This window comes from Tilletiopsis washingtonensis, assembly GCF_003144115.1.
Source record: "Tilletiopsis washingtonensis strain MCA 4186 unplaced genomic scaffold FA09scaffold_5, whole genome shotgun sequence".
NCBI classification, from domain to species: Eukaryota; Fungi; Basidiomycota; class Exobasidiomycetes; order Entylomatales; genus Tilletiopsis; species Tilletiopsis washingtonensis.
Genome location: NW_020312002.1, coordinates 76,550 through 96,637, shown reverse-complemented (window position 1 = coordinate 96,637; position 20,088 = coordinate 76,550). Strand labels below are relative to the sequence as shown.

At 67.6% G+C, this 20,088-nt stretch overlaps 6 protein-coding genes across 6 annotated transcripts; 2 read left to right on the top strand and 4 right to left on the bottom strand.

The window, feature by feature from the left end:
• Positions 1–168: 168 nt before the first annotated feature.
• On the bottom strand, positions 169–1,975 carry FA09DRAFT_212718 (hypothetical protein). The gene has a single exon (XM_025739498.1). The coding sequence runs from the start codon at positions 1,477–1,479 to the stop codon at positions 538–540; it is 942 nt and encodes a 313-aa protein (XP_025599884.1). The 5' UTR covers positions 1,480–1,975; the 3' UTR covers positions 169–537.
• Positions 1,976–2,970: 995 nt separating this feature from the next.
• FA09DRAFT_328404 (hypothetical protein) lies at positions 2,971–3,564 on the top strand. Its single transcript, XM_025741760.1, has one exon. The coding sequence runs from the start codon at positions 3,013–3,015 to the stop codon at positions 3,310–3,312; it is 300 nt and encodes a 99-aa protein (XP_025599883.1). The 5' UTR covers positions 2,971–3,012; the 3' UTR covers positions 3,313–3,564.
• Positions 3,565–3,669: 105 nt separating this feature from the next.
• FA09DRAFT_345313 (hypothetical protein) lies at positions 3,670–6,879 on the bottom strand. Its single transcript, XM_025744689.1, has 5 exons — positions 6,251–6,879; positions 5,911–6,196; positions 5,621–5,855; positions 5,278–5,558; positions 3,670–5,222 (listed from the first exon to the last, which is right to left on the bottom strand). The coding sequence occupies exons 1-5, from the start codon at positions 6,808–6,810 to the stop codon at positions 3,789–3,791; spliced, it is 2,796 nt and encodes a 931-aa protein (XP_025599882.1). The 5' UTR covers positions 6,811–6,879; the 3' UTR covers positions 3,670–3,788.
• A 1,774-nt stretch (positions 6,880–8,653) lies between these two features.
• On the top strand, positions 8,654–9,343 carry FA09DRAFT_337119 (hypothetical protein; the record flags this gene model as incomplete). The annotated part of the gene is made up of 3 exons (XM_025743970.1): positions 8,654–8,789; positions 8,840–8,899; positions 8,952–9,343. 3 exons carry the CDS (start codon positions 8,654–8,656, stop codon positions 9,341–9,343), a joined length of 588 nt encoding a protein of 195 aa, XP_025599881.1.
• On the bottom strand, positions 9,053–15,613 carry FA09DRAFT_359032 (hypothetical protein). The gene is made up of 5 exons (XM_025745044.1): positions 15,020–15,613; positions 14,749–14,879; positions 12,787–14,699; positions 9,993–12,733; positions 9,053–9,940 (listed from the first exon to the last, which is right to left on the bottom strand). The coding sequence occupies exons 1-5, from the start codon at positions 15,301–15,303 to the stop codon at positions 9,463–9,465; spliced, it is 5,547 nt and encodes a 1,848-aa protein (XP_025599880.1). The 5' UTR covers positions 15,304–15,613; the 3' UTR covers positions 9,053–9,462.
• A 1,133-nt stretch (positions 15,614–16,746) lies between these two features.
• FA09DRAFT_337117 (hypothetical protein) lies at positions 16,747–19,558 on the bottom strand (the record flags this gene model as incomplete). The annotated part of the gene is made up of 9 exons (XM_025743969.1): positions 16,747–16,911; positions 16,979–17,065; positions 17,123–17,182; positions 17,246–17,563; positions 18,471–18,635; positions 18,703–18,852; positions 18,918–19,001; positions 19,057–19,109; positions 19,357–19,558. The coding sequence occupies 9 exons, from the start codon at positions 19,556–19,558 to the stop codon at positions 16,747–16,749; spliced, it is 1,284 nt and encodes a 427-aa protein (XP_025599879.1).
• Positions 19,559–20,088: the final 530 nt, after the last annotated feature.

Here is a 20,088-nt window from a genome sequence, read left to right as displayed (position 1 = left end):
CTGCCTGCAGCGGCCGCGCGCGGGGAGACGCGCGGCACGGGAGCAGTCTCGCAGCCGCAGCCGCCGGCTCGCGCGTGGCAGACAGGCACGCCGCGAGTATGTCCGCGGGGGGCGATCTGCGAGAAAGGCGCGCCGCGGCGCCAGCCCCTCGGACGCGCGTGCGACACTGCCCGCGTGCCGCTGCCCGCTTTGAGGCCCCGCCGCCGCCCCTGTTCCACGCCGCAGCGCCACACCTCGGCGTGCGCGGAGCGTCCTCGGCCACGGCACGGCACTTCGCACGCGCGGTACGGCGCCCGGCGACGTCCCAAAACGGGGCATCCGCGACATTTGGACCAGCGTCCACGCTCGCTCCCGACGGCGCTCGCAGCGCATGTCGCAGCAGCAGGTGCGTCGGACAGCTCGAGCAGGCGAGCGCAGCAGACACCGGCAGCAGACCTGCTGGTCGGCCGTGCACCAAAAGCCGCCCCTGTGCGTGCTGCACGTCTGACACCGGCGATGTCGACGCCGGATGCTGCGCCGCGTGCCGGCGCTGCTCGTCTAGCCTCGCCGTAGCCCACGACAGGCACGTGAGGCTAGCTCGGCGGTCACTGCGCCCGCGAGCGAGCGCACCGGCGCCGTCTTCGCATGCCAGCGTCGAGGGCCGTCGGCATCGCATGCGTCGACGGCGCCAGCTGCTCGCGCGAGACCGGCTCGCGCAGCTGCTGCGGCTAGCCGCGTCGAGATCTGGCGGCGAGATCGCGGGCGACGATCTCGAGCATCTTCGCTGCGAGGCACACCCAAGCGGCACGGCAGCGGGCGTCCTGCGTCCGCAGCTGGCTGCTGAGGCAAGCTCCGTGGCGGCTGCGGTACGGACCCGAAGATGAGACACGGCCGTAAAGCGCGTGACATGCCCCATCCCCCGCACGCTGCACGCTGCGCGACCGCACCCGAGAGAGCGCGAGCGCGGGAGCATGTCGTCCGCCGTACGCCCGGCCTCCCAGCGGACCGAAGCTCGGAGCAAGCGTCGCCGTCTCTGCTCCGCTGCGTCTGCGTGCTGCACAGCATGCAGAGGCAGACGCAGCGGCCAGCGAGGTGCAGATGCAGGGCCGAGGAGCTACACCCACGCCTTGTCACGTCCTCGGCGCCGGAGCCCAAGCCACACTGCCCGGCGTCTTCTCCATCCCGCTGCGCTCCGCGACAGATTCGCAGGCCCGCCTCAAGGGTCCACTCACGATGCGAGCGCCAGGAGCGGCGACGTGGCTGCAGCGGGCCGCCAGGGCGCGAGGCTGAGAAGGGTGCAGAGGCCGAGGTGGGCTGATGCGCAAGGGGCGCCAGGGCGCGGCGAGGAGACGGAGAGGCGAGACGGGCGCACGCGGCAAGGACGGTGGAAGCAGCAGCGGCGCTCAGAGCGACCAGTACGTGGAGAGCAAGGGCGAGAATCAGGGAGCGAGGGATGCGACGTTCGGGAGAGCGGGTGGAGGGGAGTGGTGGGGAGCACATCCGCGCGAAGGACGCTGCGGAGGAGGATGCAGGGCCCAGCGGCCGCCGAGCCGAGGCAGGGAGCGCCCTCTCTGCAACGGGGCCGCGCAAGGGGCGCACCTCTGACCGAGATCTGTGCTCGTTGGCCGCACCTTGCTAGCGCTGCGGCAGCGAGCATGGCGCCAGAGCCGACGCCATGGCGCGCCATCCCAACGGTCCTCGCCGCGGCCTGGCTCAAGCGCGCCTGCAAATCCTCTCCCTGCCATGGGCCGAGCCCTTTGCTTGCTCCATTCGCACCCGTCTGATGAATGATGAGCGGCCGCCGCAAGCGCCTCATCGTCGAATGACGGCCGCATCTTGGTCGGGCGTGATGAGGCCGCAAATTGATTCGCTCCCTCATCAAGCAGAGAGGAAGACGCCCCGGCGCGCAAGCGCGAAGAGGCCGGCGCCGGGCATCTGCGTCTGCACCCCACACGCAGTGTGCGTCTCGCATGGCCTGCACTGGCGATGCTGAGAGCTCGAATGGAGCTGCTGCTGCAGCGAGGGCTGTGCAGCGACGGCATGGTACAGCCTCCTGCTGTGCACCGACGCTGAGGCAGCAGCGCCACAAACAGACGCCGGGCCCTCGTGCGGCACGGGCGGTGCAGGCCCGGCATCGACGCCTCGCCGCCGGCGCTTCTCGCCCTTCGCTGCAAGATGCGCTCGGACAGCCCACAGCTGCAGCGCTGCTTTCCGGCCCTCCATGCTCCTGCACCAGCTCGCAAGGCTCGTGCGAGCGGAGCCGTGGCGGACGAGCACCAGGCCCGGGAACGTTGGTGCGCTTGGCCGCTGCGTAGGAGCGCGCGGCGCAGGGTCTTCGTCGCGGCCTTCATGCGATGCGCTCGCCGCCCTCATCCCGCCGCTCTCCTGAGCGTGCTGCCTCGTCCGAGCTTGTGAGAGCGAGGGCTCGAGCACGTCGCCGCGCGACGAGAGCTGCTGGCTCGGCGGCGCCTGGACAGCAGGCCGTCTCCGGGGCCTCGGCAAGCGTGCCGTTCCCGCGTGCCGTCCTGCGGCTCTGCGGACGCTCTGCCGACGTCGCATGAGAGCGCGGCCTCTGGGGGCCAGCCGTGCAGCTCGCCGCTGCGGAATGAGGGTGCTGTGCAGCCAGCCGCTTCTTCACCAAGACTGCTGCCTCTTGCCTTGCACACTCAGGTGCTGCCCGCGTGATCGCGCATGAGGCCGTCGAAACGTCTTGTTTTGGCCGGAGAGCGCGGTTGGCATGGGAACAGCGAGGGACGCGGTGCTCTGCGATGCTGCCCACGCGCCGGCCGCTGCACGTCGCGGCATGTGCGCGCGCCATCGCTTAGCGCCATCGCGGACCCTCGCTGCCTTCCAGCACGGCAGCACGGCAGCACAGCAGCAGTCCAGCGAGAGGAGGCTGAATTTGAGCACCCGGTTAGCCTGCCCACGGGCGCCGTAGCGCGACAGCGGGCATCTCGACGGCGCGCTGCGCTGCTCGGCTCTGCGGCACGACTCGTCGGCGTCCGGTGCCGTCGCTGCGTCTGTCGTCCGGCCATGGCGCATCGCTCCGCTGCATCGTCGTCGTCTCCGCTGCAGCGCCGTCTGGCCGCTGCATCTCATCGGCCGCACCCCGGCCAGACGAATTCGCGAGGATCGAAGATGCGAGATCGTCGCATGGCGCCTCTCGCACGCACCTCGGCGAGGCCCGACGGCGCAGCGCACATCTCACGAGGCACTTCCAAGCCGCGAAATGCTTCCGAGCGGCCGTGGGAGCGCAGCAGCGCCTCCGCTCCGCTCATCTATGCACTCTTAGAGCCCTCCGTAGCTTCATTTGGCCAGCTCATCACTGCCTAGTGGCCGCACTCTGAGCGCCCAATGCCCGCGGGAGCGTTGCAGAGACCCGTGTCCGCCTGGCAGCCGTCGATCTGGAGGGGCACGTCCTTTCGGAGTCGGACGGACTGTCTGTGCGCTGTGCTGCATGATCTCCTGGGCCGCAGCCCAGACGCTCGACTCTGCGGGGCTGCAGGCTCTCCCGACGGAGCTGTGACATCTGTCATGCCGTGACAGCTGCGGAGAGAAGGCGGCTGCAGGCATGTCCGCCCGGCCCGTGAGTCGCAGGCGTACATCGCTTCAGTGCAGACACATCGAGGATCAACGCCGGCAGCTGCTGTCTGGATCACCTGCTATCGCCAAGCAGACACACCACGATGTCGATGCAGACGTGATATTGAGGAGGCACATCACGAGGGAGTCGCAGAGAGCACAGGCAGTGGTAACGAGGGTGTATCATAAGAAGCGGAGCAGGGAGGCAGGGCGCAGCAAGGTCACCGTCATGCGGGCAGCGCAGCGTGCAGTCGTCGTGCCGCATCGGCAGCCTCGGCCTCGTCGCGCGCCGCAGCGTCCTCCTCATCCGGGCGCACGGCCGAGGCACCCGTGTGCCACGTGTTCGTCGAGCTGCGCGACAGCGACTGGCTGCCGGGCGCCGCGAGCGACGCGGCCGTGGTGCTCTCGGCGAGCGGGTGCGGCTGGCGCAGGCGCGCGGCATCGGCGTCGGCGTCGGCGAGGTACATCTGCCGCTGCTGTTCCTCGTTGAGCAGCCCGATGCCAGACAGCGACGTGTCCGGGCCGCCGCGCGACATGTCGAGGCTCGAGTCGAGGCCGGAGCGCGTAGATTGGGCCATGCTTGGCCGCGTAGCGGGCTCGCCGGCATCACTGCGCATCATGCGCGTGACAACGTCGTCGAGCGGCGCAGCGCGCGAGACATCGCCCGTGTCGTCGCCGACTCGGCTGGCGTCCATAGACGTGTCGGCAGTAGAAACGCGCACCGGGTTCGAGGCACCCGCCAGCGCAGCGCCCTCCGTGCCCTTCGTCGTGAGCGTCGACTCGCGCTTCGGCGGCTCGGGCCGGTCCTTGCGCTTGTGTGCCTCGGTAGCCGAGCGCAGCAGCTCCGCCAGCTCGCGGCGGTGCGGGTGCACCAGCTCCGAGGCAGGCGTGGGCAGGTAGGCGCCGCTGTGGACGCCTCGCCGAGCGAGGCTGTTGGAGCGCGCGAGCGAGGCGTCGCGCGTGTAGAGCGGCACAGATGCCGTGCCAAAGACGAGCTCGGGCAGCTCCTCCTCTTCCTCCTCCGCCTGGTCGCCGCGCACATCCTCCACGCCGGCTTCGACGGCCTGGACTGTGCTCGGCTCGACCTCGCCGAAGTAAGCCTCGCGCCGGGCCTCTGCGACGCTCTTGTGACTGGCGAACGAGCGGATGGACGCTGGCCGCCCGGGAGCGCGTCTCTTGCCCTTTCCGCCGTCAAGCTCGCCCGTCTCGTCCATCTCTGCGAGCGGATGACCCGCTGCGAAGTTCGTCTGCGAGCCGGCGGAGCGCAGCGCAGAAGTTGTGGCCGTTGTGCGCGTGGCTGAGCGGCGCGAAGGGAAGACGGTGCGCGGCGACGGCATCGCGATGAGCACCGTCACGTTGACGCTGACAGGTAGACGCTCGGTGGACGAGCGCGCGGTCTCCTCGGCAGTCGCGGGAGCAGCGGCGCTACCAGACGCGGCGGCGTTCTGTTGCGCAGCAGCCTCGGTGTCCTCGCCCGTGTGGCGCCGGAACAGGCCAGGAAGGCGGTGCGTCAAGCCTGGTCGGCGTGGCGCTGCGTCTGCGCCGTTCGCAGGCGGAGGGTACGAGGGCGGAGCAAAAGTCGTGGCGGCAGCCTTGTCCTTGTCGCCCGGCTTGTCGACGATGATGGGGTAGAGCGCCGGAGGGAGCGCGGCCGAGACGGGCTGCGAGCGGGGCATGAGCAAGACCGCTGCTGCGACACGGAAAGACAGCACTCACCATCAGCGCGTCCCAGCCGTGCGTCTTGACATCTCCGGCGCCAATGCCGCCGCCGATGGCACTGCGCTCAGCCTGCTTCGTGCCCACGGCGCGCACGTCGACGATCTTGGCCTCCCACAGCTTCGGCGGCACGAGCGTGTCCTCCTGCGCAGCATGGCCGCCGCCAAAGTAGCGGTCCATCGGGCCGCCCTCGGGCAGCAGCCCCATGCGGCGCAGTCTGCGGTTGCGCACGAAGATGCGCAGCAGCACGAAGGCGACGACGAGAACGAAGAGCGCAATAGCTGTGGCAGCGCGGCGTCAGCTCACGCGCACGAGGTACCGACTGGGAAAGAGGTCGACCGACCTGCGATGCCAAAGACGAGGAAAGGCATGGGCAGGGTCGGTCCAGTGAAGCCGGTCCCGGAACTGCCCGGGAACTGGCGGCGCCGCAGGGCGCCGCCAGGACCACGCCCATGCCACCAGCGTTCCCGATCGACAGCCGCTGGCCGGGACCACGGGACATGAGCGGCATGGCCGAGGTGCGGGGACAGGAAGCGCCACACAGGCCTCGGCAACGGATGCTCACCAATGACAAAGGTCTGCAGAGCTGAGCGTGAGCGAGATCAAGAGGTCGAGACTGGCAGTGGCACTCACAAATACGGAGAGCGGCGTGGCGCGCTGAGCAGTGCCGCCGCCGGCGAGAGTGTTGGTGGCGCTCGGCACCGACTGGCGCTTGCGCAGCACGTGCGACGGCTGCCGCAGCGGCTCGGACGGCGCGTCGAGGCGGCGCGGCAGCGGCGAGCCGGGGTTGCGCTTCTGCCATGCGGCCTCGATGGCGCGCACCCAGTCCTTGGCCGTGCTGCCGATGCTGCAGTCCTTCCACACGCCCGAGTCGCGCACGCAGACGGTGTGGCCCTCGATCTGCAGCGTAGCAGAGAGCCTGGCGGAGGGGGTTAGTCCCGCGCAAGAGTGTGATGCATGACGGGCAACGCACTTGATGCCGCTCTCCACGGCGCGCTCGGCGCTCTTCTGGAGCAGCTCGCGGCCCATGCTGCCGCGCACACATGCCTTGACGCCGTCGTCCTCCCAGTGCACGCCCTTGGTGGCGCGCAGGCAGCGCTCGGCGTCGGCCTCGGGCCCGATGCGCGGGCCGGCCTCGTAGTTGAGGCAGTCGATGAAGTCCCAGGCGGCGCGCTGGCCGCGCTCCTCGCCGAGCAGCGCGCGCGAGACGTGCGCCACGCACAGCTCCTGCACGTTGCCGGCGCACTCGCTGGCGCCGTGCTTGCACACGGGGCCGTCGCGCGCGCGCTCGGCGATGTAGGCGTAGTCGACGTCGACAAGGCGCCACACGCCGGCCTCGTCGACTGCGCGCGAGAACGTCGAGGCAAAGGCGAAGAAGTCGGGGCACTTGCTCATGAGGCCGATGCGCAGCGGCACGCGCGTGGCGGGCTCGGCATCACCGGCGTGCGGCGCAAGGAACGGCTGCTGTGCGGCGTGCGCGAGCAGGCCGGCGCTCGCGGCCAGCAGCGCGGCGGCATGCGCAACGAGACGCATGGCGCAGTGAGGGCCCGCGGCGTGCGGGGTGGTGCTGGATGGACGCGGCGGCGAGCAGGGTTCGTGGTGAGAGGCCAGCGTGGAGATGGCGCGAGGCCGCTGCGGAGGCGGCCGGCCTCGTGCTGCTGCCGCGCTGCCGTGCTGACGCTGCTCCGCTGCTGCTGCTGCCTTGGCTCTCTTGTGCTGCCGGCGTGCCGCGCGCGTTGCGAAAGCCGCTCCGCGCCGAGCCGCGCGTCGCACGTCACGCGCCCGCCGCCCCGCGCTGCTGACATGCGGGCCCGCTGCCCTCTGGCCTGATCTTGCGCACGCCGGACGCCGGGGCGCACCGGCGTCGGCCGCCAGTCGCCGTTGCCGCTGCTCCTTCACGCCAGGCCGATCCTCGCCCCTCCAGCGAGGCGCTCTGCTCAGCAGCGACACCACGGAGCGTGGTCCCTCGTGCGAGGAAGGAATGTGGGACCGCACTCGATTAGCTTGCACCTTGCGTAGATCGAGGCACGGAGCAGAGAATGCCGAGAGGGGCGCACAGTGTCTTCGATGCGCTCAGGGGCGGCACCCGTGCACAGCATGCAGAGCGGCGGTGTGGGCGCTCCGGGCCGCCTGCCTTGCTCCGGGCCGGCGGGCCGGCGGGACGGACGATGAGATGGAGTCTGCGCTTCTGACGAGCAGCGGATCTGCTTGCCGCAGCGCCAGCGGGTCGATTTGCGTTGCGCTGCTGCCTCTTTGGCCATGACCGCGAGGAGACACCTGCGTCATTCATTCTGACAAGCTCGGCCTTGTGCTACTTCGAAGCACGAGTGAGTGAGCTGGGCGGGCATGAGGGCCCAAGAGAAGAAGTGTGGGGTGAGAGAACACAGGTGGGCCCCGAGGAAGTCCCGGAACATCAGCAGGGACCTCCCATGCGCTTTGTCGCGGAACTTCCGCTGCCCGGAAGGCACAGGCATACGAAGCGTGTCTGAAATGCACAGCGTTGCTTGCAGCTGGAGTCACATGGAATAATGAGCGCAACTTTGCAGCTCAAAGACGGCCCGAAGCGATGACGCGAGCGTCGAGTGATGGGGTGCATCGGGACGCGTTCCGAGCGAGCATCTCTCGGGCGCCGTGGCTGCCCGGTCCGTGCGCCGCCTCGGCGAGCAGGCAGCATCCATCAGTCATGCTTTGGGATGAGCGCGACGTCATGCTGCGGCGGCCTCTTCGCCTTCTCTATCTTGCCTCGCAAAGCGGCAGCGCAGCCTGCAGAGGCAGCGTGCAGGGCCAGGCAGAACTGGGCCACGTGCCGGCCAGCGCAGGCTCGACGCTGGCGCAGCGCCATGGCGTAGGGTCGCTGCGCCGCGGCCAAACGCACCATGTGCCGCAAGCCGGACTGTCTTCTTGAGCGCAAAGCTTGTCACGGCGAGGAGCTGTCTGAGAGCTCGGTGCCGCTGCTGCAGGGCGGAGCCGGGTGGAGCAGCGCACGCGGCGTCGGCGCAGCACGCGGGGCACGGCGTCTTGTTTGCCCGATGCTAGCGCGGGAACGCTGCGCCAACTCGCCTCGTGCGCTGCGCCCCGCCACACCGCCAGACCGCCGCCGTCAGGCCGCCATGCGGTGCGCCGCCTCGCACGTCTCGTGGCGACGGCTCACGCCTCACAAGCTGAGGCGCTGCCGTCAGCTGCACAGCGCCATGACACTCGTGTAGCGGCATGCTGGACCAGCTCGCAAGGTATATAAGCAGCGCTCTCTTCAGCTCACCCATCCCTCTCCACAGATCTGCGATCCAGTCACCCCTTCTCAGCTTGCCTCTCTTCTCTCAACGCCTGGCGCGTCCATTCTACTCTCTCTCTCACTCTCATTCCTCACCCTTCCACCATGAAGTTCTCCTTCTCCTGCGCCGTGCTCGCCGTGGCGCTCGCCAGCGCCGCCATGGCTGCCCCGCTGCCGGCCGGCCCGGCTGCCGACGTGCTCTTTGAGCGCGGCACGCTCGTCAAGGGCCCTACGATTGATGGTAAGCCATATCGCAGCCTGCAGTCGATTTCCGAGCTGACCACCCTGCAGCCGATGGCAAGGTGACCCCCGGCTCCATCACGCAAGTCGACGGCCCCGACCGTGTTGAGGGTGAGTACCAGCGCTTCACGCCTGCAGGGCATCGTCGCTGACTCTCCTCCAGCTCCCGAGGACCACCAGAAGCCGCCGTCGCCGCCGACCATGTCCATCCTGCCAGTCGCCTCCGCCACGCCCTCGCCGCCGCCCAAGCCCGAGGAGCCGGCGCCGAAGCCTGTTGCCAAGACCAAGGAGGAGAAGGAGCAGCTGGAGAAGAAGCTGAAGCAGGCGGCGAAGGAGCAGCTCAAGGTGGCCACGCAGAAGGCCGACGAGAATGCTCACAAGGCCGATGCCAAGGCCGATGAGAAGGCCCACAAGGCCGACGCAAAGGCCGAGAAGGAGCACAAGGATGCCAAGCACGACAAGGCCGATGAGGCAGAGCCGGATGCTGCACACGTCGAGGGCGGCAACCGCGGCCCCAACGGCGGCGCGGCGACCCTGTTCACGCCCGATGCTTGATCGTAATGGCAGACAATGTAGCATTAACGCGGAGTCGTGCGGGCAGTCGTGATGACGAGAACGTGAAGAGTCGGTGATAAGTTAGGTGTGCGTTTCGGCAGGCATGCGCGGACCGCAGCTCATGGCCCTCGGCGGACGTTGGGGGAGATCGGCGAGATGCCGGCGACGTTGGCCGACGTCGCGGCGCTCGTCTGCTGCTCGGGCGACGTCGTCATCGTGTTGATTGGCGGCAGCTCGCGCCGGTTGCCGGGCTGCGGCTCTGGGGCGCGGACCGAGGTGGACGCAGAGCGGACTGGCGTGCCCTGCGCAGCCATCTCCTGCATCTGCATGTCGCCGCCCTGGCTGGCCGGACGCAGGTGCCGCGTTGCAGCGGTGTTGCCCGTCGACGGCCGGCGCGTGGCGGCACCGGCACGTGGCGGGCTGCGCGCAAAGGAGAAGTCGCGGAGCCCGAAGCGGCCGCCCTCGCTGCGCTCGTCCTGCGACTGCGAGAAGGTGCGGCGCTCCGACGGCGCAATGACGGTGCCCGAGACGCTACCGCCGTCGCTGAAGCCAGCCTGTCGCCGGGCCAGGGCTCGCTCGTGGCGCGCCATGATGGTGCTGGACAGGAGATCAGCAAATGTCACACACTCAGCAGCCGAGCGCTACTCACTCTGAGCGACCCAGCGTCCGGCCGGCGAGCTCCTCGATGGCCTCCTCGTCGTTGGCCTTGTTCTTCTTCTTGTTGACGGACGCGGCCTTCTTGACGGCGACGAGCCGCTCGCGCACTGTCCGCCGGCGCTCCTCCTCGAGCACCTCGGCCTGCAGCGCCTGCCGCATCGTGACCGTGCGGCTGACGCCCGTGTGCCCGCTGGCGACGCTCTCGGCGCCGCCGCTGCGCATGTTGGCACGCGTGAGGTGCTGCGAGCCGCCGCCAGCGACCGGCCGCGTGCGGCCCGTCGAGGGATCGGCGCCGAACTTGACGCCCGGCGTGGGCGTGGCAAGCAGCGCGCTGACGCTTTGCTCCTGCTGCGCCTGCAGCTCGCCGCCGGTGCTGCCCGGCGCCGGCAGCGGCGACTCGGACATGCCCGCGCCGAGCTCGAGGCTCGTGATGGTGTTCGAGTGCGTCATCTGGCGCTGCTGCGTGATGCTCTGGCGGCCCTCCTCGTCGGCGTGGAAGGCCTGCATCTGGCGAGCGCGGAGCGACGGCGAGCGCAGCGGCAGGCTCATGCCGCTGACGGCGCTGTTGCTGCGCTTGATGAGCGGCGACTCGCCCACGCTGTCGCCTCGGCCGATGTCGGAGATCTCGTCGCGGCGGATGGCCCGCTTGTAGTCGTCCATGACGTTGCGCGGCAGGCTCGCCGCAGGGTCGATGACCTCCTCGGCGTCCTCGGCCTCCTGCAGGCGCTGCGCGAGCGGGCCCGTGATGAAGATCTCCTCGTCGCCCTGCAGGTCGGCCACGTCGAGACCGCGCCCGGTCTGGCTGCGCATGTCGGTGATCGCATTGCCGTCGGCGTCCTTGATATCGTCCTCCTCCTCATCCTCGTCCTCGCTCCAGTCGCCGACGTGGCCGGCGCCGCCCTGCGAGCTGACGAGCGCGCAGCCGTGCCACTCGACCGTGTCCATGAGATCGAGCGGCGCGAGCGGGTTGCGCGGCAGCCACAGGAACGGGTCGAGCTCGCGCGAGTAGAACGGGTTGTTGTACCGCGCCTGGTTGTTCGGCGTGTCGTCCCAGCGCAGCTTGGCGTGCGGACGCACGAGCGGGCCCTGCTCCATGTCCGAGTAGTCCTCCTCGTCCTCGCTCGTGTTGCCGGCCGAGGACGTGGCGGACTCCTTGGACGGCACAGCGGCGTGGCCCGGGTGCAGCAGCGTGTCGAATCGCCCGCGTGCAGCAGGCGCGTCGTGCGCAGCCACAGACGAGTCACCGTTCTTGCACTGCATCGCGCCGAACTCGTCGACCTCGCCAAAGACATCCGACTGTCCGCCTGCGGCGTACGCCGCCGGCGAGCCGCGCACGATGGTGGTGCTGTACGACGCCTGCCGCTCGCGGTGCCGCTGGCTGCGGCCTCGGTGGTGGCGCGGCGTGCTGTGCTCGTGCTCGACGAGCTGCTGCTCTCCGTCGGCAAAGGACTCGTCACCGACGTTGTTCTCGTCATCCGGCACCGGCGCGTGGAACGCCACGGCGTCGAAGCCCGACAGGAAGGGTGCCTCATCGCTGCGCGAGCTCTTCATGCTCATGCCGCGCTTCAGCGTGCCGCTCCGCACGACGCCGTTGCGCCGCTTGATCGCGTTCGAACGGCCGCCGCGGCTGCGCACAGCGTCGTACGCCTGCGCCTGGATGTCCGGCAGATGATCCTGCGATGGGTCGGCGTGGTTCGAGTGCCGCGCAAACTCGATCTGCGCCTTGGCCGAGGCACTGCGGTTCTTGGCCGCCTGTGCGGCGTTGCGCAGCGCCGACATGGGCGCACTCGTCAGCATCTTGGCGCCCGACGTGTGGCCCCGCGCCTCGGCGCCGGCAATGTAGCTCGGGTTGTCGTGGCCGTTGGCGTTGAACGAGTCGTGGATGCGGTGCCAGACGCGGAACATGGTGGAGCCCTGCGGCGTCGGTGGCGCGACGGGCGGGTAGCGGCCGCTGGCGCGCGCATCGAGCGGGCTGCGCGAGTCGGCCGTGTCGAAGCGGCCGGCCTCGGCATGCTCGATGCCCCAGTCGCGCTGCGCGCTCTTGGTGAGCGGCGTGTTGGTGCCGATGCCGCAGAGCGCGTTGGCCTCGTCGTCCTCGATGGCGCGGCACTGCGACTTCCACAGGCGCGTGCCGAGCAGCTTGATGGCGACGGTGATCGGGATGAGCACGGCCGTGAGGCCGATGTACACGGCGCGCTGATTCGTAACGCTGAAGAAGATCGTGATGACGACCTGCGCAGTGACGAGGCCGTCGAGCGAGAAGCGCAGCAGGCGCACGAAGTACACGGCGCCCTCCATCTCGTTGAAGCGCCGGAAGTATGTGTACGCAAAGTTCTTCTTGAAGACGATCATCGCGACGAAGAGGTAGATGAGCGCAAAGGGGATGACGAGCGGGTTGAGCAGGCTGAAGATGAAGACGATGGTGAGGATGAGCAGGTGGAACGGCAGCCAGTAGTAGCGGTTGAAGTTGCGCGGCAGCGTCTTGAGGGCGCGCGAGCGCGGCGTCGCCGCCTTGCGCGCGCCGAGGTGCTGGATGAGCGGCACCATGAAGCCGAGCAGCTCGAAGCCCGTGTGCAGCGCCATGCCGAGCATCAGGTACGACACGTAGAACGGCGCCGCCGTCGGGAAGCTGAATGCGATGTTGTCGAGCACGCGGCCCGACGCGCCGACCTGCTGCAGGATTGTCGTGACGGCCGTCACGCCAATGCAGAAGAAGATGACGACGTTGCAGATCTGCAAAAGACATGAGCGTGCGCTGCTGTGGCGCTGGCATGGCTGGCACTCACGACAAACTTCCAGTAGCGGCACAGGCACTGGTCGTAGAGCGTGCTGAATGTGACGAAGCCCTGCGCGCGCTTGCTGATCTGGAAGATGAGCTCCGGCACGGCCATGGTGATGAGCGACACGAGCAGCGTCGGCAGCGTGACCGACACGAAGCCCTGCACGTTGGGGTTGCGCTCGAAGAAGGCGCGCAGCGGCGCAAAGACCTTCTCCAGGTTCTGCACGCTGAAGAGACCCGTGGTGAGAATGTTGATCGGGATCACCCAGAAGATCGTGAAGCCCCAGAAGAAGGCGTTGACACCGACGCCGCGCACGAGGTCGCCCGTGAAGCTGGTGCGCATGAGGCGCTCCCAGTCGAGATCCTTGACCTCGGGCGCCATGCGCACCTTGACGACGATCTGCGTCTTGAGCTCGCGCCAGACCATGCGCGCCTGGCGCGGGTCGCGGAAGGTGACAAAGGCCGTCGACGTCGCCTCGTAGCTGCTCGGCGGCTTGCAGCGCATCTCCGTCACGAGCGCGGTGAGGAGATTCAGCTTGGTGAGGAGGTAGTCGATCGTCGGCACCGTCTGGCCGCGGAAGAGCGCGCTGAGACGCGTCACGGGCTGATACTGGTCGAGCAGCTCGCGCGGCACCTCGGCGAGCGCCTCCCAGACCGTCTCGTGCATGACGTTCTTGTTCTTGCGCGAGGCATTGTCGAGCGAGTCGGCGCGCTCCTCACGCTCGCGGCCGTGCTGTCCCCTGTTCGTGGGCGAGAAGCGTGCCAGGCGCTGCGCGAGCTCCTTGGCGCGCTCGCTGTCGCCGTGCGCGCCCGAGGCGGCGTGCTTCTCCACGTCGGCGATGATGCCGCCGGGCGATCCCTCGCGCTCGGCCACCTGCGGGTCCTTCTCCTCGCGGCGCAGCCAGGCCTGGAAGTTGGCGAGCCTGCCGCCGCCGTGCTTGGACGCGCCCGTGCTCTTGCGCATGCGCTGCGTCGTCTTGCCGACGGCCTGCATCGCGTTCTTGGCCAGCTTGACATGCGCCGCCTCGAGCTGCGAGAGCACCTCCTGGCGGCGCGAGAGCATGCTCGAGAGCTCGTTCATCTTGCGCACAAGCACGACGGTCTGGACGGGCGAGCGCTGGTGGCGGTACGGATGCGGGTCGGGGCCCGGGCCCCGGTGCGTGCGCACGCGGTCGTGGCCGGACTGGTCGCCGCCGTCTGTGGCAGAGTCCACAGCCGACAAGTCCGCCTTGCGGCTCTCGGACGCACGCAGGCGGTCCACTGCGGTGCTCTGCGCGTTGCGCTCGGCCACGTCCTCGGCGCTGATCACGCTGAGGTCGTCGTCGGGCCGCAGGAACTCCTCAAAGTAGCGGCGGATCGACGCCTCGTCGCGCATCGTCGCCGGCAGGTTCATCACCATGAGCGTGCGCTGCCGCCAGCCCTCGCTGTCATCAGCCTGGTCGCCCAGGCCCTGCGCCTCGCTCATCGACGCCGGGAAGCCCTGCGACGTCGCGCTGTACGGCGCATGCTCGCTCTCGTGCTGCTCGTCGCTGAGCTTGTACTTGCGCTGCTCGGCAGACGTCGGCGCTGCCGCGGCCTTCGCCTCGAGCGTCTCGGCGCGCTTCTTGCGGATGTCGTCGACGAGCCGGCTGCGGATTGTCAGGCTCCCGCGGCCGAGCCACCAGAGCGCGTAGAACCAGGTAAAGGAGATCCACCAGATGAGGCACAGGTGGATCCAGAGCAGGCTGCGGCCCTGCACGTTGGGCTTGCGCTCGCAGGTGATTGGATCGAGGTCGCACGCGGCCTGGTCGACGGGCGATGTGACGAGCCAGGAGAGCGAGGCGCGCGACATGTCGGTGATCTGCACGCCCTGCGAATACTTGAAGTGGATGGCAAGCAGGATCGGCGCCGTCGTGCACGTCTGTAGGAAGGTCCACCAGACTGCGTGGCGTGAGCGAAGAGAGATGTGTGGCATCGCGGCCGGACTCACCGAGGGCGCGCAGGAAGCGCACGTAGACGACGGTGTCCATGCCCGTGTGCTTGGCGTAGAACCAGTCGGTGAATTTGAGGGCCTGCAGGGGCCAGGAGAGCGGGAGACGCGCCATCGGCGGCGACGGCGTGCTGCGAGAGGGTCAGCGCGGTCCAGACTAGAGCCAGAGCAGGCCAGAGCGGCGCCTGCGACCGACCGAGCGGGACGTATGCGCCCTGCAGCCCACTAGAGCGCTAAGATGGTAGAGAGCCACTCCTCGCACGGCACTCACGTTGCGTGGAACATGCGGGCCAGATACAGATGGCCCATCTCCCAGTCCTCTGGCCCCATTTTATCCCTCGCGCCTATCCCATGCTCGTCGACGCCGCCGCCGCCCTCGCGCTCGCGGCGCCCGGCCTTCCAGAAGTGCACGAAGCGCGTGCGCGGCAGGCGCCGCAGCTGGCGCATCGTCTCGAAGCCGACGAGGCAGATGGAGCCGACGGCGGCAAAGATGGCGAGCGTCGTGACGAGGCCCGAGAAGGACGTGTTCGTCTTGCGGCTGAACTGGTCCGCCATGCTGGGCGAGGCGGTGGGGCGGCGGCGTGTGAGAGGATATGGGCCCGCACAGCGGGTGGTGTAGATCGGTGTCCGCGCGCAGCGAGAGGTGGCCGCGCCGCTCGCGAGGAGATGCGAGGTGCTGGCGGCGCAGTGGAAGCTGCGAGAGGCCCGAGAGCCGGAGCACCACGCGCCTGCGCTGCAGGGCGGTGCTGCGAGCGGCGGCGACGACTGCTGCTGCTGCTGCGGCCAGGTGCGGCGGTGCGATGGATGCAGCAGCGGAGGCGCGGAGCGGTGCGGATGTCGGGAGGGTGTGGAGTGGAAGGCAGGGGCCAGCCGGTGTCGCGGCGGGCGCCATAGAGCTCGCCGAGGGCGCGCCAGGAGCTTGACACACGCCAGACGGCGGCTGTGCTGCGCCGCCGCGCGCCCCTGCGGCCTGGGCTGGCTGGCTGGCTGCACAAGGGGCCGCCGCGCATCGTGGCGCGCCCGTCAGGCCATCTCGCAGCACCCGTTTCGCCCGCCCGGCCTCGACCTCGCCCGCTGCTGCTGCCGCCGCGCTGCGTCCAGCGGCAGCAGACGGCGACAGCCGCCAGCGCCATCGTTCGTCTGCCGCAGCAGCCGCAGAAGTCACCTCTCGCCGAACGATCGTCCGCTGCGGCCGGGGCATGCAGCGTGCGCGCGCCTGCGCCTGCAGCTGTTGGTCTCCGCCCGCCGCCACGCGCGATGACGCCCTTGGCGCTGGACCCGTCTCTGCGCATGCAGGGCGCAGATCGGCGCCTCGCGGGGTCCGGCGCAGACTTAGAGGCCGGAGCCGCGCGCACACCTCACACGCGTCCATCCGCGCCCCTGAGCACCTCGCTCCTCCAGCTGCACGCGCGAGTCGAGTGCGCCTCTGGCCCTCCCTTTGCGCATCAGAATCCCGGAAATACGCTGCAGCAGCTGGTCAGAGCATCCGCTTGCTCCTTCGCTGCCGATCGGCGTGTCGACTGGGGTCTTAGCTTGGCTGCGGCGCTCGCCGCCTGCATGCCGCGCGCACCTCCCCAGCAGAATCCTCCGGCACACAGCCAAAGCATACCTTCACAGCATAGCATTCGTCGCAACAAGTAGCAGCGCCTCGCGTCTGCGCCTCACGCCCAAGACGGAGGTGCGGCTAGGCAGAGCGTCTTGGTCTCAATCGCGTCCAGGTTCAGGGGCTTGCGACAAGAATAACAAAGTGTTGCTGCGGTCGGCACTTGATATCCGCAGCACGAGGAAATGCGTGGCACCTTGACGTGTTTGCTTTTGAGCTGACGAGAGAGTGCACACGCCCCGTCGCAGAGCGCCTGCAGCAGGCGTTGCTTCATGCTCGCCGCCGACGCATCATCGCAGGCCAGCAGAGATTTCTGAAAGTCCGTGAAGGACGCATGTGCTTGCAACAGGTGCAGTCGCTTGACAAGGGCATCTGAGCTGAGAGTCACCAAAGCACTACAGCCGACTCACCGAGAACAGAGCGTTGTGAAATAAAGGAACCAGGTCCTGATAGAGCCAGACATCGCTCGTCAGGACATTCCGCAGCACAAAATCATCATCGACGGCAACGCGCTCTTTCAACACTTGTACGATCTTCGTCTTGAGATCAGCCAGCTCGAGCTGAGCCAACCAGAGGGCGTGAGCTACGTCGACGGGACAGAAAGCGAGCGACCACACAGTGCTTCACCATGTCTGTGACCGCATAGAGCTGCAGCAAGCAGTGAGACGGCATAGTGTCATCAGTGCCGCTGAATTGTTCCACGTCCCGATCGTACTGCAAGCGGCAAAGGTAAGCCAGAAGTAGCAGCGCTTCGCCTGCGCTGGCGCTCACGAAGAAGCGAGCCAGCGCCCGCAGGGCTACCGGCTCGCACTCAATTGTGACCTCGACGAGCTGCGGAACTCTTGTGAGCAAGCCAGGGTCGATGCTCGTGGCTCAGCAAGTACTCTTACTCACCTTCGAAGCAGCTTCGGCCGACTGAGCGTCGCTGGCGCCCTGCGTCGTCACGGTCTCGAGGAAGCCCGACGACATCGAGACCCTGAAGTGCTCGAACGCTTTGAGCACTGCACTATGCACTAGGACAGTCTCGCGACGCTTGTCGCCCTTGCCGAGGAGTGGAAGGAGGCGGACATCGGGTGCTGGCCACTGTGCTCGACGGAGGAGCTTGATGGACCCGATCAGGTGCAAAGATGAGACGCTGCTTGCTGACTCCAGAGCGGCGCCCAGGGCGTCATACTCCTCCAGATCCTCGGACGCGTTCATGCCCGGATGCTCCTGGCACAGGAGGAGTTGAGAACTGCGTGACGTCTGCTCGGCTTGGGCTCTTCGTTTTTTGTTCGTCATGACACGGATGGGGTGACGGAAGAGATGATGGTGCCACCGAGGTCATCGCTCTTTATGGCGGATGGGCTCGGTGGGACGAGTGGAGCTGCCGGATGCGCAGACAGCCCCGCTCACCGCTTCATCCTTAGCGCCGATTGGTGTGGCCGTCTGCCTCCCTTCAAGCACGGGAGTGCCCCTGCTTGCTTCCGAGAGCAACCGAAGCCAGTTTGCCTGTATTCAGGCTAGTGAGGCGGACAGGTGTACCGGCGAGCGAGTTGAGGGACCCCTCCAGGAGCTCTCGCGCGGCGACGCCAGGCTGTTCTGCAGCACACATGCACGTTCGCTTCATCGACGGGCTCAAAGCTGTCGATGTGCTTGGACGTGGCAGACCGGCCAGAGAGGGTGATCGGGAAAGGGGTTGCGGAGTCGAGGATCGGCTGTCCAGACTTCTGACTGTGGCTCAAAGAAGGCTGTGGCGACCCTTGACAGGCGGGTCATGCCGGACGTCTAAGCCTACCTGCGGTCAGACGCGCAGGGAGAACGCAGTGCACCTCAATTCTCGTCGTCGCAAGAGCCGCGCCACAAGCGGGCAAGATGAGGCGAAGCCGACTCGACTGAGGTCGTCACGCCAGAGGAGGAGGACACTCTAAGAAGGAAGAATCATCGTGGCATGCATTGCTTCAGGCCGATCACGGCTTCACACAGCCGGTCGCGAGTGCTGCCAAGAGGCAGGCGCTTGCATACAGAGCGCTTCTTGCTGAAGCTTGAATGATTCAAGCGAGCCTCGGCCCTGTCTGCAGTTACCAGGAAGTTGTCTGCTTGCGACGCAATTGTACAGGCAACACTTCTTGTAGCCCACTGCTTGCTCATGAGTTGCCTTGAGCTGACGCGACAGGGCGGCAGCTCCATCGCAGAGACCATGGAGAAGCCGGTGCTTGAGGTTTGCGCCAGTTGCGGCGTCGAGCAGCAGCAGCTCTTCCCAGAAGGCGGAAAACTCGCTGTGAGCCTTGAAGACGTGCAGGCGCTGCGGGGGCTGAAGTGAGCACTGGCGGATACAGAGCTTTTTCGTGGCACGTTTGCCGTCGACGCACATCGAGCAACGAGCCATAGAAGATTTCTTCAACATCGACGTGGAGGTAGACCGCACTCGTCAGGATGTGCTTTAGGACAAATGACTCGTCTCGGCTGGCTAGCGTTCTGAGCGTAACGAGCAGCCGCGCCTTGAGAGCGTCGAGCTCAAACTGATAACCAGCGTACAGATGGTATGAGCATGGGATGCGGCGAGCGTGAAGGCTGCAACTCCTACCATGTCAGCTACGGCAAACAGCTGCAGATAGCAGTGAGGCGACAAGTCCAGACTCTTGCCGAAACGCAGCACGTTTTTGTCGTACTAGCATAGCCCACTGTCAGCTTCTGGCCCCGCAAGCATGCCCTTGCTGTCTCACGACGTATTGCGCCAACGACTGGAGAGCCACTGGCTCGCAGGGCACGGTGATCTCTGGCAGCTAAGGGCGGGGTCAGTGGGCGTGGAGCGAAAACGATAGCCCTTCGAGAGCTCACTTTCTGAAGAGCGTTGCCCTGGACGCCAGCGTCACGCGGCAAGCCCTCGGCGAACCCAGATGAAAACGTCCGTCGGAAATGCTCAAAGCTCATAAGGACGTGACGGTGGACCAGAATGGGCTTGAAAGGGACCTGGCAGCTCGAGTGGAGGAGAGGCAGGAGGCAGACGTCCGCTGCCGGCCAACCAGCGTCGTTGAGCGTCTTGACAGTCTCGAGCAGCGTCACAGCCGAAGCGGTCTCCGGCGAAGCGAGAGCAGCTTTGAGAGGATCAAAGTCGGCAGAGGTCGTGCCGGCGCCGTCAGGCTCGCTCTCCTGCACCTCCGAGCCCGGCCGAGGGCTCAGGGTGCGCACACGCTTGTGAGCGCTGGATGCTTGTGTGGGCAGCATGGTGTGGTGGTGAAGGAGAAGCTGTCGACGGGGCATCACCGCTCTTATGAGCCGGAAAGCACGGAGACTCGCGCGCCGTGGCGAGGCATACGTCTCGTCAGCATCTCTTCTCTAGCCTACTGTAGCCTCTCCGCCAGCTCATCAAGGGGTAGATCGGTCGTCGCCCTTGATCAAGCCAGCGCTCAGCCCAGGAGCAGGAGCGGTATATACGTACAGCGCGCTGTGGACGTGCACGGAGCCTCATCAGCGGCGGCGGCCTCACCCGAAGCAGGACAGGGGCTGTCGCGCGAGCTAGCGCAGAGATCGATCGAGCCAATCCCCTCTCTGCATAGCTGCGATGCGCTTGATGAGGTTGCGCTCCGCCGTGAAAGACTTCTTCACTCCACTGCCGCATGTGCAGCTCGCGTCTAAGCGCCGGAGGAGAGGACCCGCTGCGAGGACAGACGCACAGGACTGTGCGCGCGAGGCCGCGCACGGTCAGTGCTCGTCGCTGACATGTTCAGGGCTGGATGGGTCTACAGTAGTCCGAG